Source organism: Dictyostelium purpureum, assembly GCF_000190715.1.
Source record: "Dictyostelium purpureum unplaced genomic scaffold DICPUscaffold_54, whole genome shotgun sequence".
Classification (NCBI taxonomy): domain Eukaryota; phylum Evosea; class Eumycetozoa; order Dictyosteliales; family Dictyosteliaceae; genus Dictyostelium; species Dictyostelium purpureum.
In genome coordinates, this window is record NW_003519391.1 from 92,466 (window position 1) to 110,490 (window position 18,025).

General features: G+C 22.4%; 8 protein-coding genes across 8 annotated transcripts; 5 read left to right on the forward strand and 3 right to left on the reverse strand.

Annotated features, from left to right (window-relative positions):
- Window positions 1-37: 37 nt before the first annotated feature.
- DICPUDRAFT_76765 (uncharacterized protein) lies at window positions 38-1,026 on the forward strand (the record flags this gene model as incomplete). Its single annotated transcript, XM_003285779.1, has 2 exons — window positions 38-79; window positions 145-1,026. 2 exons carry the CDS (start codon window positions 38-40, stop codon window positions 1,024-1,026), a joined length of 924 nt encoding a protein of 307 aa, XP_003285827.1.
- Window positions 1,027-1,345: 319 nt separating this feature from the next.
- Window positions 1,346-3,232, forward strand: DICPUDRAFT_149744 (uncharacterized protein; the record flags this gene model as incomplete). The annotated part of the gene is made up of 1 exon (XM_003285780.1): window positions 1,346-3,232. One exon carries the CDS (start codon window positions 1,346-1,348, stop codon window positions 3,230-3,232), a length of 1,887 nt encoding a protein of 628 aa, XP_003285828.1.
- A 1,415-nt stretch (window positions 3,233-4,647) lies between these two features.
- Window positions 4,648-5,206, forward strand: DICPUDRAFT_149746 (uncharacterized protein; the record flags this gene model as incomplete). The annotated part of the gene is made up of 2 exons (XM_003285781.1): window positions 4,648-4,660; window positions 4,956-5,206. 2 exons carry the CDS (start codon window positions 4,648-4,650, stop codon window positions 5,204-5,206), a joined length of 264 nt encoding a protein of 87 aa, XP_003285829.1.
- Window positions 5,207-7,145: 1,939 nt separating this feature from the next.
- DICPUDRAFT_149748 (uncharacterized protein) lies at window positions 7,146-7,424 on the forward strand (the record flags this gene model as incomplete). The annotated part of the gene is made up of 2 exons (XM_003285782.1): window positions 7,146-7,158; window positions 7,234-7,424. The coding sequence occupies 2 exons, from the start codon at window positions 7,146-7,148 to the stop codon at window positions 7,422-7,424; spliced, it is 204 nt and encodes a 67-aa protein (XP_003285830.1).
- Window positions 7,425-8,199: 775 nt separating this feature from the next.
- On the reverse strand, window positions 8,200-10,928 carry DICPUDRAFT_149749 (uncharacterized protein; the record flags this gene model as incomplete). The annotated part of the gene is made up of 4 exons (XM_003285799.1): window positions 8,200-10,116; window positions 10,201-10,308; window positions 10,398-10,520; window positions 10,599-10,928. 4 exons carry the CDS (start codon window positions 10,926-10,928, stop codon window positions 8,200-8,202), a joined length of 2,478 nt encoding a protein of 825 aa, XP_003285847.1.
- Window positions 10,929-11,054: 126 nt separating this feature from the next.
- DICPUDRAFT_91588 (uncharacterized protein) lies at window positions 11,055-12,000 on the reverse strand. The gene is made up of 2 exons (XM_003285800.1): window positions 11,486-12,000; window positions 11,055-11,415 (listed from the first exon to the last, which is right to left on the reverse strand). The coding sequence occupies exons 1-2, from the start codon at window positions 11,981-11,983 to the stop codon at window positions 11,245-11,247; spliced, it is 669 nt and encodes a 222-aa protein (XP_003285848.1). The 5' UTR covers window positions 11,984-12,000; the 3' UTR covers window positions 11,055-11,244.
- A 962-nt stretch (window positions 12,001-12,962) lies between these two features.
- Window positions 12,963-14,449, forward strand: DICPUDRAFT_76769 (uncharacterized protein; the record flags this gene model as incomplete). Its single annotated transcript, XM_003285783.1, has 2 exons — window positions 12,963-13,352; window positions 13,457-14,449. 2 exons carry the CDS (start codon window positions 12,963-12,965, stop codon window positions 14,447-14,449), a joined length of 1,383 nt encoding a protein of 460 aa, XP_003285831.1.
- A 54-nt stretch (window positions 14,450-14,503) lies between these two features.
- DICPUDRAFT_91589 (uncharacterized protein) lies at window positions 14,504-15,210 on the reverse strand (the record flags this gene model as incomplete). The annotated part of the gene is made up of 1 exon (XM_003285801.1): window positions 14,504-15,210. One exon carries the CDS (start codon window positions 15,205-15,207, stop codon window positions 14,623-14,625), a length of 585 nt encoding a protein of 194 aa, XP_003285849.1. The 3' UTR covers window positions 14,504-14,622.
- Window positions 15,211-18,025: the final 2,815 nt, after the last annotated feature.

Here is an 18,025-nt window from a genome sequence, read left to right on the forward strand (position 1 = left end):
CATTTTATTAAATTTATATTATTGGTTTTAATAAGTTATGTCAAAACTAATTTCAGTTTTTGGGGGTACTGGTCAACAAGTAAGAAGCGCTAAAATATAATATTAATTGTAGAAAAAATAATAATAATTTGTAAAATAATTTAGGGTGGAGCAGTGGTTAAAGCATTATTAAACGATGGTTTTAAAGTAAGAACATTCACAAGAAATACAGAATCAGAAACTGCAAAAAAATTAAAAGATTGTGGAGTAGAAGTTATAAAATGTGATGAATCAAAACCAAAAGAGGAGATTGAAAAAGCACTTAAAGATAGTTATGGAGTTTTTTTGGTTACAAATTCATCTGGGTATCCAGACAAAGAAACTGAATATGGGTGTAAGGTTGCGGATGCTGCACTTTTAAGTGGTGTTCAACATTTTGTTTTCAGTACATTACCTGACCCAAGAGAACTTTCAAATGGAAAATACAATGATTTTATAGATTTCAATAGTAAAGTAGACATAGAAAAATATATTAGAAATCTATCTAAACAAAATAGTCATTTTATATCATCGTTTGTATCTGCACCAATGTACTTTCAAAATTTTAAAACTTATTTCCCATTGCAAAAACATACAGACTCCAAAGATGGATCAACCTATTACTCATTAGATTTACCAGGTAAACCAGATTTAAAACTCGACCATGGCGATATCAATGATCTAGGTCCCCTTGTATCCGAACAATTTAAAAACCCAACCAAATATTCAGGTCAAGTTATACCACTTTCAGCTCAGGAGTTAACAGGTCCCGAATTAACAGATACATTTACAAAAGTATTGGGTAAAAAAGTTGTTTACAACTATGTTCCATCCAAAGAATATGCAAAATCAAATGTTTATGTAGAGGCACCCTATATCGCTCATCTTTATGATTATTTCAGTGAAAATCCATATTTTGGCCATTTTGATAACACCATCTCTAAAAAAATTTTAAAATTAACAACATTTGAAGAATTTTTAAAAAAATCAAATTTTCAACTTGATTAAAATCCTATACACAATTTTAGAACAATTGTGATTACACTTAAATAGATTTATAAAGATAAATAAATAAATAAATAAATTTAAGAGTTTTTACATTTTCTAAAATAATATACATATTTTTCATTAACAAATAAAAAAATTGTGATTAATGATAGCGCATTTAATGACAAGATATTTTTCTAAATTGGGATTTTTATTTTAATTTAAATTTATTTTTTTTTTTTTTCTTTTTTTTTTATAAAATTATTTAAAATTTATTTTTTAAAAAATTTCATTTATTTTTTTTATTTATCAGCACAACAGTAATACTATAATAACTATTATGTATAATAACAATAATAATAATAGTAATATAAACAATATTAATAATAATAATGATAAATTCTTTATAATTTGGAAAAATAATATACTTCGTAATAAGATACTTACTTATAATAAACTATATAATGAAATAAGCAAAATCATCTCACTAAAATTTGATAAACACTCGGACTATTATCAATACAACGACAACATTAATAATGATAACCCTTTTTCAATAAAATCAATTTCAATTAATGGAGATTCATTTAAAGAATCAAAAAAAAAATTTTTAGAATTTTTAAACCAACTCTCACCAAATATAAATAGTTTAAAAATCTCCCATTATTTTTTACTTACCCCAATTCCAATTGAAGAGCTAAAACTACCAGAAACACTAAAAGAGTTTAAATTTGGCATGCTCTGTTTAGAAATATCCATTTTAGCCAAAGCATCAACACTTTTTAACTACTATTTCAATTATCAGCAAATAATAGAAAACTCACCATTTAAATATTTAGAATCATTACAATTAGGCCCATTTTGTGACCCATCAGTACTTTTTTATTTACCAGACTCAATCAAAAGATTAGAACTTTCCATGGATTTTCCTAAACCAATAACCAAATTACCAAAACTGCTAAACACATTAATAATAGTTACTGAATATGACCATCCAACATTAAACTTCCCACCAAACTTAAAAAACTTTGAAATTCGATCATATAAAAAAGATGCCCCAAATACTCAACCAAACAATACAATGTATAATAGCATTCCATCTTCACTTTCAAGTCTATCAATTTATTTATTCAATAATACTCATATAGATTTTAAATGGATAAATGATCAGAGTTATAGTTTAAAAAAAGTTTCTTTATCATTTCCAACTTTTTTATTTTTATTTAAACCAATCTCAGTACTACAACAACAGCAACAGCAACTACAGCAACAAAATTCAACAATAGAACAAAATGAAGTAGATAAATTAATTGAAATTAACAACAAATATATAAATAATAATTTAAAATCATTAAAATCATTATCTAATATTAAAATAGATTTAACATCAAAAACTTTTGACATTGGAATAATACCACAAAATATAAAATCATTTAAAATATGCCACCGAACTCCCTCAATTATAGAAAATAAATATGGCATTGGTTTCCCCAAAACTCTTAAAAAACTGCAATGCGAAAACTTCCAAATATCATTTAATTTTCAAGATCCCTCAAATTTAAAGAAACTTATTTTATTCGATAGAAGAATATACAATAGTGATAGTTCAGTTTCAGATTTATTTTTAAAATTTAATAATTTAAAATCACTAAGATATATAACTCTTTTCCATTCAGTATTATTACCACCACTCGAAAAAATGAAGAATATTACAAATTTAGAGATGGTTGATTACAGCCAAGGGAATATAGATCAAGTGGACAATATCTTACCAAACCACAACTATTTAAGAGATTCAAGTTTAAAGTCCATAATGTTAGATACCATTTTCACAGGCTACATGATTCATCTTATGAACCAACACAATATATCACCGTTCCCATCAACACTTCGAATTTTGGATTTAAATTTTTCATTTTCAGAGTATAACATAAATATCATTGATCCAAATATTATAATGGAAAGTATACCAATACTATCTCAAGATTTTATCCCTCCTTCAACTTCAGTACTTATTATTCGTGGTGATAAAAAACCATCCTATAAACTACCACTACCATTATCTCTACAATTTCTATTTATAGCAGATGAAAATGAAATTTTAAAAGATCAAATCTTTTTTTCAAATTACTCAAATATTATCACAACTTTTTCAAATTCTAATGATATATATACATTCAAAAATTCAAAAATATTTAAAAAATTTAGAAAATATTTATTGAAATAAATTAATAAATAAAAAGTAAACCTACTGTTAATTTTTTTATTTATTTTTTATTATCCTTTTTTTTTATTTTTATTTTATTTATTTTTTTATTTTTATCTATAGTAATTTTCCAATGATTACCAATTGATATCAAAGATTTAATAAAAAAACAACCAATTAAAAACAAAGATTAATTTTTTATTTTAATATTATAATAATTTTTTTATATATTTTTATTAATAAAAAAAATGCGATGTATATTAGATTAAATTGTTTTCTAAATTTAGAACTTAATAAACTTTAAAATTACTACAACGTCACCTACTTTTATCTTACAGATTTAATACAGTTGAGAATTTTTTTAATTTATCAAGAAAAAAAAAAAATCTCATTTAAATCCAACAACAATTCTCCCCCAATAGTTACAATGCTGAACAAATAAAAACATTTTTTATCCTTAATTGTAATATGGGTGGGTTGGTGTGAATGTGCTCATTCTATCCACTTTAAAAAAAAACACACAAAATCATTTGATTAATTATATATATTTGTTTTTGTTTTTTGTTTTTTTTTGAAACTGAAGAAAATAAAAAATTATAGTGACGACATATATCAATAAAAATAAACTATGTAATTTCTAAATACTTTTTTTGTGTGGGTTTTTTAAAAAAAATGTGCAAATGTGTGTGAATTGGGGTATTAATGTGGGTGTGGGTGTATAAATTTTGTGTTAGCTGTTGTTCAAATACATGCATAGATAATAATAGAATAAAATAACCCTCTTGAAGAATCACTAATAACAATAATATTGTTAAAATTGATTTCTAAAAACAAACAAATAAAAGAAACAAAATGACCATGGGAATATTTAAATTGGAAAAAAAACGATATATACTGAAAATAATTAAATAATTTTTTAATATAGATAAATGTAATAGTAATAGTAGTTGTAGTAGTAAGACTAATATACAACATTAGAAATTAGTGGGGGTTGTTTGAGTGTGTTAATGTATCAGCTCTTTAAATATACAATTTATTTAATTTTAATTTTAATTTTAATTTTAATTTTAATAATATTTTTTAATTTATCTTTTTTTTAAATTTTTAAAAATTATAAATATTTTAAATTTATTAAACATATATATAATTAATTTATATAATTTATTTTTACTCTATTAATTTAAATTATTATATATATTTTATATTTTATATTCAAACTTTTAATTAAATTAATATTTATTAATATATTATAAATTAAATATATTAATAATTAATATAATATAATTAAAGATTATTACTATTTATTATAAAAAAAATTTAATTTTGAAATTATTTTTTTTGTTTAAATATTTTTAATAACAATAAAAAAAAAAAATCATAAAAAAGATCAATCATAAAAAACACATTTATTAAAGAATCTATATACTGAAGAAAAAATGACAATAATAGGTAAATATTGTAGTTTGTTTATAATTTTATACAAATAGATTATTTTTTTATAAATTTATTATTTTATGTAAATTATCTTTTTTTTTAAATTACAAAATTAGTAATATTTCAATTTGTAATCAAAACTCATTTTACAAAATAAAAATTAAAAATAAAGGTTTATAATTATAAATCATAAAATAATGTATATCATTAAAATTAAATCATAATTAAAAGATATCAACAATTATTATAAAATTAAAACTGTTTTCATATTAACCCTTTTTTTTTTTAAATTTTCATTTAAACTATATAGTTGAAAATAATAAATCACTTATGGATGTAGAAAATAACAATAACAAAAATGAAAAAGATGTTCTTTCAAATGGATCAACTTCTAAAATTGCTGATAAACCAAACATTTTTGATAACGAAAAATATTTAAAAAATTACGACACCTACACAAATGATTGGATTTATCAAAAAAAAATCCCTGGCCGTCCATATTACATTTTTGATCTCGAAGATCTTCAAAAATTTAAAAAGGATGATAAACCTTGGTTTTAATAATAACAATAACAAAAACAAAAAAAATAAAATCAAAGCAACAATAATAAAAATTCAAAAAAAAAAAAAAAATTATAATAAAAATGATAATAATAATAATAATAATAATGAAATTATTAAATAATTATTTCCGATTTAAAAAAAAAAAACAGACAATAAACCTTTTATTTTTTTTATTCTAAAAAAAAAAAAAGAGTTTTAATTTAAAATAACAATTATGTTTTTTATTATAATGTCTTAATAAAGTATTAAAATAATTATATTATTTTCTTATAATATAAATCAGTTAATTGATGATATCATTATAACTTTTTTTTTAGTAATAATTATTATTTATTGTTATCGATGTATTAAAATTATTGGTTAGTTATTTATTTTTTAATAATAATAAAAATAATAATAATAATTATAATTAACACACCAAAATATTAATACACATACACACACATGTCCACTATCCATTTTAATTTTATAGTAATGTTGGTAAATTCAAATTATAAACATATGATAAAGAAGAGTGATAAAATTAAATTTATTTTAAATTTTAAATAGAAATTAAATAAATGAGTGTAATATGAGTCTAGTGGTTTTTTTATAAAAAAATCATTGTGCGTTTATGCTGAATATAAAGACAAATAGTTATTTTACAAAATTATTAAATTATAAATATTAAACAAAGTCGTTGAAAAAATGTAATTGGGTATTTAATAAAAAATTTATAAATGCTGTTTGAACTTTAATTTAAATGTACATAGTATAAAAGCTTTATAATGGGTAAATTATGAAAAGTTATTAAGTGTTGAAGTGTGTGGGTGTGTTTGTGAGTGAGTGAATTAGTGAGCGAATATGTATTTGTGTACTTTTTTTTATCATTATATTAATATGGTGTATTTTTCTTTTTAGTATTTATGCTACTTTGTTGTCATTATCTTTTTAAAAGATTATTATTAAAAAAAAGAAACTTTTTTTATTTTTTTTTATTTTTATTATTTTAAATTAAAAATATAATGAGCTAGTGTGTTTATTTTATCATCATTAGCGGTGAAAAACAAGCGATAATTAATAGTCTAGATTTGTTTTAACAATAAAATGTTATGATTTTAAAAAAGAAAATAAAATAAAAAAATGAATCTATATAAAATTCTTATGGAGCGGGGTAAATTATAATAATTTATTGTCTCTTTGTGTGTAAGAATGTGAGTGGGTTAGTAAAAAGTTCCTTGGTTAAAATAATAATAAATGATATTATTAATATTTTAACACCAAACAACACCACAACAACAATAATAATATAAAATTTATAAAATATAATAACACAATATGTTATAGAGAGAAAAGCATAAAGTCAAAATATTAATATTAACATAAAAAGAATGTTTGGGTGATTTTTCTTTATTTTGAATAATAAAAATAATAATGATAATTATTTTAAATTTAAATCTGTGTATTGGAGTGTGTTTTCTGTGTTTGATTTTGTGTGTGTATGTATGTGTGTTTTACTATCTATATTTTAAATATTGTGTGTGTGGTTATGGGGTTAACCAAATAGTTGTTGTTTTTGTTGTAATAGAGTGGGTATTTATTAGTGTTATCATAATATTAGTATACAACAAAAACAATTATTTTATATATAAATAGTTGGTTGTACAAGTTCAAATCATTAATCAAAAATTATATTATTGAAATTAACCCTCTTAGAAGGTATATATTAAATTTCTTATATTATTATTATTAAATTTTTTAATTTTATTTTTTTTTAATTTTTTTTTTTTTTAAATTTTTTTTTTAATTTTTGAATAAACAATCAACTATTTAAGGAAACATTTTTTTAATACAATGATCATTAAATTAAAAACAAACAATAAAATAAATATAATAAATATTTTAAAACTATAAAAATTTATACAAATAATATTTTAAAATAAAAATAATTTCAAAAATGGCCTTATTAAGTAAGTTCTTTTTGTTTTTTAAAAAATAAATTTTAATATTTTAGTTATTAATTTTTTTTTTTTTTTTTTTTTTAGATTCATTAAAATCTATTTTAAACTTTTCAAACTCATCATCAAATTGTACTTTATTAAATAATAATCAAATTAACTTTTATGGTAATAGTAAGATCTCTAAATTACCACCAGGTTATTTTGAACAATCAAGTTTCCAAACCAAAGGTTTTGTTGTTGAATACCCAAAAGATGGTGCCCCAATCTCATGTTAAATAATTATTATAATGATAATCATATGATATTATAATATTTTTTTTATATTAATCGAAATATTAAAAAAAAATCAACTGTATTTCTAATTCAAAAAAAAAAAACTTTATAGAAAAAAAAAACTTTGTACTTTTAAAAAAATAAATATGTGTATTTATAATACTCACAAACTTATCATACTATAAGCAATATAATAATTGTTTATAGTATTGATATTAAAAACCAAATATTGTAGATTGTATTCTTTTATTTTTTTTTTTTTTTAAAAATTTTTAAAAAAAGAAATCCCACTACCACCACATTCACCACCAGTAGATACCACCACTAAATACACAATATTATTATTCTCTCCCCAAATTAATTGAAATTAATATTATATATTTATAATTATTATTACTACATTTGTAATTTAATAAAGAAGATTTTATGTATTTTAATCTATACAAAAAAATAAAAAATGTGCATAATTTATTTGTAATTTTAATAAATAATTACTACTTTGGTAGAAATTTAAATTTTGTGTTTTCTCTAAAATTTATTTTTATAGATTTATTTAATTCTTTGTTTTAGATTATTTGTAAAAAATATATTTATTTATTTAAAATTTTTAAAAAATATTATTAATCTAATATTAAAGTAATAATAGCAGTAAAGCTAGTATTAATTCTACTTTTTTCTTATTTCTTTTTTTTTTTTTTTTTTTTTTATTGCTAAAAATATTATTATTTTTTTTATAAAAATAATATTTATGTTATTATATGTTGATGAATTATTTATTTAAGCAAATAAATATTTAAGAATAAAACCTAAAGCTAAAACAGCAAAAACAGCAATTAAATTCATTTTTAATGATGGTGATATTATTGAAGTGTCTTTTGTATTTTGGGTAACTGATTTATTATTTGGTTTATTATTTGAAGTGGTGGTTTTGGTAACTTCTGTTTGTTTTTTAGATGTCTTTTTAACTGTGTTTGTTTCTTTTGGTTGCTCTTTTGGTTTTGATTGTTCCTTTGGTTGCTCTTTTGATTTTGGTTGTTCTTTAGATGACTCCTTAGATTGTTTCTTTTGTGGTTGTTTAACTGGTGATAAATATTCTAATGGTTCTTCAACTATTAAATTTCTAATTAATAAGTTATCTTGTGGTCCTTTATTATTAGTGATGTTTTCTTTCTTTTCTTTATCATTTGAGATTTTTTTGGCTGTTTTTGTTTTCTTTTCAACAGATTTCCATTCATCAGTTTCTGATTTAACAACTTCTAAAACTTCAACCTTTTTAGCTTCTTTAATTTGAAGTAAACCTGATTTAACTGGTTCTGGTGTGGTGGATGGGGCAGATGGTGCAGATGGTGCAGTTTCAACTTTAACTATATTTACAGTAGTGGTAGCAGAAATTTGTTCAACAACAGATGGTGTTGGTGTTGAGGAAACAACTGGTTCTGGTTGTTTAGCAATTAATTCAGCAATACTAAGACCTTGAGCTGACCATGATGATGATACTGGTTGAGGTTGGTTTTTATTTTTATATGATTTATCTTTTTTAGCAACTTTGGAGAATGATTCTGGTTGGGTTTCAATTGGTTGTTGTTCGACTTTTTTAGCTGGAGCTGGGGTTGGTTCAACTTTTTTAACTGGAGCTGGAGTTGGAGTTGGTTCAACTTTTTTAACTGGAGCTGGGGCAATTGGTTCTGGATCTTCCCAAAATGAATCTGATGATGAAACTACTTCTGTTTTTTGTAAAACTTCTTTTGAATTTACTCTTTTCATTGGTTGTTCTTTCTTTTCAACAACTGGTTTCTCTTTTTTTTCTTTTTTCTCTTTCTTTTCAACAATTTGTTTTTCTTCAATTAACTTCTCACTCGAATTTGATTTTTTTTCAGTAGCTATTGATGGTGATGGAACTAATAATTTACCAGTTGACCATGCATTAACACCTGATGGAACTTCAGCATTTTTATTAATAGTAGCAGTTGGTTTATTTGAAGCAATGGATGCAAAGTCGACAGTTGCTGATGATTCTTCTGATGTATTTTTTTGAGTATTCCAAGAATAAACTGATTTATTTTCCTTCTTTAATTCTTCTTCTACTTTTTCTTCTTCCTCTAAAACTGTGTTATCATTATTATTATTATTATTTTCTGGTTTTTGACCTAATAATAAACCAGTTGACCATGCATTAACACCTGTTGGTACTTCAATAATTGGCTGTATAGCTTCTTTTACTTGATCTTTTTCTTGTTGATGTTGTTCAGCTAAATCTGATTCTAAAACTATTTCTTTTCTTTCTTCAGTATTTACAGTATATAATGGTTTTTTAATTGATATTTTATTTGAGTTTATTGGTTGTTTATTTAAATGTAATTGTTGTGATTGTTGTGGTTGTTCTACAGACCATTGCTTTTCATAAGCACCTGAGAAACCTGGATGAACTAATAATTGAGTATTTACATTGTATGGTTTAATTGTGAAACCATGTTCATCTCTCTTTTTTTTATATAATTGACCACCAGTTTTAATATCATCTTTTTTATTATTTTTGAAAAGAATTGCTGCTTTATGTACTGAGTACTTTGAATATTTAATTGATAATATATTGTGGAATGATTCTTTAATTGATTGAACTTTATCTTGTTCTGCACTTCCGTTCCATAAACTAATTGATGCACCCCAACCTCTAATTGATAATACGATACCGTTCTATATTTAAAATAAATAAATAAAAAAATATTATTTATTAAAATTTTGTTAACTATCTAATCTATTATAAAGAAAATAACTTACAGATTGTTCATAATTTTCAAAAGTAGTATAAACAATTGTTGTGAATAAAGTAAACCAAGCATTAAAAACTTTACTAAAATCACCATTATCTTTTAGGTAGTTTACAGACTAAAATTTTATTATAATAAAAAAATATAAAAAAAAAATTAATAAATTTATAAAAATTTGAACATCAAAAAATTTAATTTAAAACATACAATTTTACCGCCATCTTTATTTTTTGAATCTTCCCAAGCTGGTTCAATACCTTCTTTAAAAATACTAATATTACCAATAACCTCTAATGGAGTCTTTAATGAGTCCCAAAGATTTTTAAGTTCCTACAGAAAAATAAAAAAAATTTATATTAACATGAAGACCAAAATGTTAAATAGTAATAATAAAAATAAAATTCTTACCTTTAATGTATTAAATGTTCCAACCTTTTCGACATTTTGAAGATATTCACCATCACTTTCAGTTGTGGTTGTATTTATAGCTTTTTTGGTATCATACCAAAGAATCCATTTCTCTGGTAAAGTTTCTTCTAAATTTTTTGAATCAAAATCAAATTGAATTTCAATATGTTGTGAAACTGGTGCTTTATTTGTGGCCTCTGTGCTAGTTCTAAGTGGTGGAACATAGATTGAAGTTTGTGGTTGTGGTTGTTGTTGTTTAACTTGTTCTTTTTCTAATGGAACATTAACCTCTTCATCTTCGTCATCGAGCAAATTAAAATAATTTACCATTTTACCTATATCTTTAAATATTATATAATTTAATTTAAAAAAGTGTCTTTTAGAGATATGATAATAATATTTATTATAGGATTATCGTTTGTTAAAAAAAAATCAAAAATTTTTTTTTTTTTTTTTGAAAATTTAATTTTTTATTTTTTTATTTTTTATTTTTTTCGTTTTTTGAATTTATGTGTCAGCATATCAGGTGTTATTTAAAAGTCAACAAGACTTTTTTTTCTTTCTTCTTTTTTTTTTTTTTATTTTTTTTTTCTAAACTTAATATTAATTAAATTAAGTTAATAAATTAAATATTTAATTTATTTATTTAACCCCACCAAAAACTTAATGAAAAAGATATCGAAAGAGATTTTACAAAGTGGTAATATAATTTGGGTATAAATAAAATATCGCCTGGCCTGAGCACGCATTCTAAAAAGTTTGGTTCGATTTCTTTAAATTTTTGATATTTTTCATAGTTAGGATTTTCTATATCAACCTGATAAAAAAAAAAAAATATTAATTTTTTTTTTTGTTTTGTTTATAATATAGTAGCAATAAATATTTACCATGCTTGTATTAAAATATAATTTTGAACTAGAATTTGGATATAAATAATTTGAGTATTTTGAGTGATATAATTTAATATATTTATATCCTACCACTTGGCAAAGAAAATTATTTTTGGGGTCAAAATGGAGAGGGGTAATTGTGTTTTTGGGACCAAACCATGCATTAACAATTGGTTGTTCGGAGCAATATTCAGGAATTTTGATATCTTTTTTTAATTCTGGTATTTGATCTAATAATTTGGTTTGTGCCAAGTAACCAATTGTTTCATTGTTATTTTCAATAAATTGTTCAATGAATTCGTTAAATGTTATTAGTTTTTGTGATAGGTTGTTATCTAAATAGTTTTTCCCAATTTCAATATTTACTGTCCTATGCCCTGCGATTTGTTTAAGATAATTTATATTGCCCCAATTTCTATTATTTGAATCATTTTTTGAAAAGCATGGCCATGAATTCATATAACCCTCTATTATAAATGGTTCACCAAATTTCATTTCTTTGTTAAATTCTTCTAAACTGATGGGATCTTTAAAAATTTTGATTGATTTGTTTGGATTTAAATTTAAATTTATATCTTTATTATAATTAAAATTATTATTATTATTATTATTATTATTATTATTATTATTATTATTATTATTATTATTATTATTAATATTACTGTTTGTTATAAAATTTATGAAATCATTTATTATTGAGTTAAATAATTTATCCCCAAACAAAATTGCATAGTCTAAGGTTTTTAAAATGTTATTATTATTATTATTATTATTATAGTTATTGTTTATAAATATTGAAAAAACATAAAATATAGTTGTATATGAAAATAAATCTTTCCAAATAATATCGACATTATTCCAATCGCCAACATGAAGAAAGTCATTCCATATTATTTCTAATAGTTCTTTAGATGTTTTATTTATTTTATTTATATTATCTGTACAGTCTACATTGTTATTAGTACATATTATTTCATAGTTATAATTAATTAAATTTATATAAATTAAAATATAATTATAATTTAATTTTTGAATTGATTCATTAATTTTATTATTTTTGTAAATATTATAGCACTTATTGATAATGTTAAATATTTCTTTTTTATACATATATATTTGCAAATATGATAGTTTTGAAATTAAATAAGTATAACCCCTAAAATTACTGTAATAACTAAATGGGAAAAGGAAAGAGAAAGAGAGAGAAAGAGAAAGAGAGCGCGAACGTGAAGAGCGAGAAAGAAAAAAAGAGCGTGAACGTGAAGAGCGAGAAAGAAAAAAAAGAGCGTGAACGTGAAGAGCGAGAAAGAAAAAAAGAGCGTGAACGTGAAGAGCGAGAAAGAGAAAAAGAGCGTGAACGTGAAGAGCGAGAAAGAACGTGAAAAAAAAAAAATTAAATTAAATTAAAAAAAATAAAAAAAAATTTTAATTTTTTTTAATATTTTTTAATATTTTTTTTATTTTATTTATAATAATGCAATTCATTGCTAAAAATAATGATGATAACGACAATACAAAAGATATAGAAAGAGCAGAGGACGAAGAGGAAGAGGAAGAGGAAGAAAAAGTGGAATGTAATAAAGATTTTTTAAAAGAATTTCTTAATAATAAACCAAAAGAATTTATAGAGTTTTTAAACAATAATGATATTCCATTAGATTCATATAATGTTAAAGATATACCCAGATTTATTAGAATAAAACAAAAAGAATATGAAAATTCAAAAGATAAAAATTTATTTATAAAATCGATAGAGGAAGATTTAGGAACCAAATTAATTCCAATCAAATGGTTACCTTATTTTTATAAATTTGAAAATTCAAATGCAACCATATCATCAACAAAATCATATAAATCTGGTATTGTAAGGATAGTTTAATAATAATAATAATACTATTATAATAATAGTAGTAATAAATAATTTATAAAAAAATAAAATTAAATACCTAATTATTTAATTAAATTTAGATATATGGAATGGATGCAAGTAGTGGTGCAGCAATTTTAGCATTAAATCCAAAACCAGGTGACAATGTATTAGATATTTGTTGTGCACCGGGAACGAAACTATGTATGATATCAGATATGTTGGGTGGTAATGGTACAGTTTCAGGTGTAGATATTTCATCCAATAGATTAGGTAGTTGTAAAACAATTTTGAAAAAATATAAAATCCCTAATGTAAGATTATTCTGTAGTGATGGCACAACATTCGATTCATTAGCACCAAATAAAAATGATCCAATTCCAAAAGATATAGTCGAGTCTAGAAAAAAGCAAAAACAAATTAAAAAACATCAAAAAAATGAGGAAAGCAATAGGAAAGAGGAAATAGAGGAAATAGATGAAAAAAAGGAGGAAGATGAAGAAATTCAATTAAATAATAATAATAATAATAATAATAATAATAATATTAGTAACAATAAAAAAAGAAAAATTAATAAAAGATCAAGTAAAAAAGCAATATTCGATTTAAAAGATTTATATTTTTGTAATGAATTTTATATGCGATATAGCAGTTCAACTTTATATGATAAAGTAATTGTAGATGCAGAATGCAGTTTGGATGCTTCCATTAGACATTTAATAAAACATTCGAAAATGGGTAGATACTATGCACCAGAGAAATCCAAACAGTTAACTGAACTACAGAAAGGATTAATCGATAATGGTTTCAAGTTAGTTAAAGTTGGTGGTCATTTAGTGTACAGTACATGCAGCTTTTGTAAAGAACAAAATGAAGAAATTGTTCAGTTTCTATTAAACAAATATAAAGACTCTATAAAATTAATTCCAGCGTTTCAAGAGTTTGAAAAAGACAACAACAGCAGCAATAAAGAAGACACAGAGGAAGAATGTAAAATACCATATTCAATAGGGTATATTCCAAACACATTTAGATTTTACCCTAAAAACGGTACCTCTGGTATGTTTATTTCTAAATTTGAAAAAATAAAATAAACAATAAAATAAAAATTAAAAGATTAAAACAAAAATAAACGTGTATAAATATATATTTTAATTTTGGTTTTTATTTATTGTTTCTTTTTATGAATATGAAAAAAATTAATTGGTTCATATTACAATGTTTATATGATTATTAAATACAATTTTTGATTTTTTTGATTGAGTTTTTATACAATGGAGATATTTATTAAATTTGATTTTGGAGTAAAACCAGAATCTTTAAATGTTATATCAAAGTTTGAAATTGATATTTTTGATGGTTGAATGGTATAGCAAAAGTCATAGTCTATAATTCTGTAGAAAGATTCATCAGAGAGTTTAAAAGAGCTATCGAATAATTGAGGTTCTTGCAAAGATAACCATTCTATATATTCTTTTAACACTTCAACCTTACAGTTTGATTGGAAATATCTTGAAACTTTTTTACCTGTGCCACTAAATTGAAAAGTTACCTTAATAGAATTTGAGGCATTTGGACTTGGTTCATCCATAGGTTTTGGTGTTTTATGTTTTTTTTGTTCAAATTTTTCTTTTTTTTCATTAGATTGGTTTGATTCTTGTTTTCTTTTTAAATGTTGCTTTAATTCTAATTGGAAAGAATTGTTTAATGAGGAGTTTGATGATGATGATAGCGCACCCCTACTTATACTACTTGACCCATTTAGAGTGCTTAATTGTGATTTCTTTAAAGAAATTGAATTACCTGAGGAGCATTTAACAAAGCTACTGTTACTACTACTATTTGCTGACATTAATGATGGAGTAGTATTATTAGAATCTCCACCATTGCCACTGGTTGGTAATGAATGTGAAGATAAAGAAAGTTTTGATGATATTTTTTTAAGGTTACTAGAAAGATTTGGGGATGGAGACATTGTTTGATTTGGTGTTGATGGTCTATTTGGTGATGATTGTTGTTGTTGTTGTTGTTGTTGCTGTTGTTTAATTATTGTTTGTGATGATAGTGATTTAACTAATGGTTGAACTTTTTTGGGGGATCTAGTGCTTAATGGTGATGAGGTGAGATGCTCTACTATATTTGGTGGGAGTGGTGGTTGGTATTGTGGAGGTTGTGACTGTGGAGGTTGTTGGGTTTGTTGTTGTTGTAGTTGCTGTAGTTGTTGTTTTTGTTGTTCTAATTGCTTTTGTTGTTGTTCTAATTGTTGTTGTTGTAATTGTAATTGTTGTTGTTGAATTTGTAATTGTTGTTGTTGTAATTGTTGCAAATGTTGTTGATGGTCCAATTGTTGTTGGGTTTGCTTATTTTCATCAATATCATCATTTTTATTATTAATAATATCATTATTATTATTGGTATTATTAATATTATTGCCATCTTCATTATTTATATTAATAGTTGGTAGTTTTGAAGCAGATTTCGATAATGGTAAGCTATTTGAAGTTAGTGAACGTTTAAATATTGGTGAAGAACGTGTTGGTGAGCTTGATAAACTATTTGTTGGTGAAAGACAGGTTCTAGAGGCTGATGAATGGCTATTTGCTTTTGGTAAAGTATGATAATGATTTAAAGATGATGTGTTCTTTGAAGTTTCATTACCGGTATAGCCTTCACTAAAATTATGAGTAATTATTATATTGTTTCTTTCTTCTCTTTCTTGTTCTTCTTTTTCAATTCTTTCTTGGTACTCTAAATGAGAGATCATTTCATAAGGTGATAATGCATCTTCTCTTGGAGAGTAGTAACCTCTATCACGTTCAATTCTTTTAATAGCTTCGAAAGAAGTAAGAGATGATGATCTCATTCTTTTAATTTCTTCATCAATATTTGAAAGTTCTTCGGATTCTTCATCGGAGCCTTGTGATTTTTTAATGCTGGTATTACTACTTTCATTTAAAGATGATTTTACACTAATATTATTTGATGAATCTATATATGAACTATTGGTACTATTTACATTTATATTATTGTTTATACTATTTTGTTTACTAAATTTGGCAGCTAATGTATCAATAGATTGTTGGAACAAATCACGCTGATTCTTTGTACCTGGTACAGAAGCAGTGTTGGTTGAACCTGGTGCTGATAATGATCTTAGTCTAAATGATGATGATGAGGATGAGGAAGTTGATGATGTTGGTGAATTTAAATTATCTCCTTCATTATTACTATTTATATTATTTAATGTATTATTACTATTTGATATTTGATGGTGAAAATCACTATCCTTTATACCAATTACTTTATTTACTCTACTTTCTATATGTGATAAATTGTCATTGTTCTCTTGTCTATTTCTTAAACTATTATCATTCATTTGTTGTTGTGATTTTGGGTCGTCTAATAAATAATAATTATTGCTTTTATTTATAATCTTTTCTTTAAATGCTAACATTTGTGGTGGTATTGATTGTATTGATTGAATTCCATTTTGTATTCCATTGCCCAATGTTTGTAATCCATTGTCTTTGGAATTTTGTTCCATAATAACCATTTTTGATAATTTGATTTATTTATATATTTTAAAAAAACATATAAAATACTATTTAAATACTAAAAAAAAATAATAATAATTAATATTTATCATTGAAATAATTTAAATGTAAGGATAAAATTAAAATAAAAAAATTAAAAAAAAGAAATTTAATATATTTAAAACAAAACAAAATAATTAAATAAAAAAAGAGGATCAATATAATACACAGTTTAGTGATTTTCCAAAAAAAAAAGAGATATGAATTGTGTTTTATTTGTATATAATAATAATATAAAAAAAATAATAAAAAAAAAAAACTAAAAAAAATATAAATATTTTTTTTTAAAGATTTAATATAGATAAAAAATTTGAGGATATTTTAATAAAGTATTCCTATTATTAGTATAATAAAAAATAAATACCAAAGGGTTTATAGAATTATTAATTAATATTAATTAATTATAAATAAATAAATTATTATTTTAAGTAATTATATAAATTTATTAAAAACACAAACCCCCTTTTAAAACTGGTGTAAGAAATATTATTATTATTTTTATTATTATTATTATTTAAAATAAAAATATTGAATTATAACAAAAAAATAATAATTACAATAGTTTTTATTTTTTAATTTATTAAAAGAATGGTTTAATGTTGGATAATAATTTGAATTGGTTTGTTTTAATTATTATAATTGCTTTAATTTTTTTATTTTTATTTGTAGCTAAAAATTTTAAAATATAAAAAAAAAAATAAAAAATAAAATAATAATAATTTGATTAAATGATAAAAATATGTTTAATTAAAATTACATAGAAATTTTTTCTTCTCTATATTTATTTTTACAATATAAACATAGTAGGACATATATAGGTTTGTTTTTTTAAACAATTATTTTTTTATTTTTTTTATAGTTAAATGTACATGTGGTAAATGTGGGAGTGTGGTAATATTATTTGTGTATTATGGGGATTTGGGTGTATTTATGACATCATTTTTTTATTTGCTGAAACTCTAACACAGTGTTACATAAAAATGCGAATATATAAATATAAATAAAAAAAAAAAACAAAACATAACGTTTTTTTTTAAAAAAAAAAAAAAATGGTTATTAAAATTTACAATTGTAATA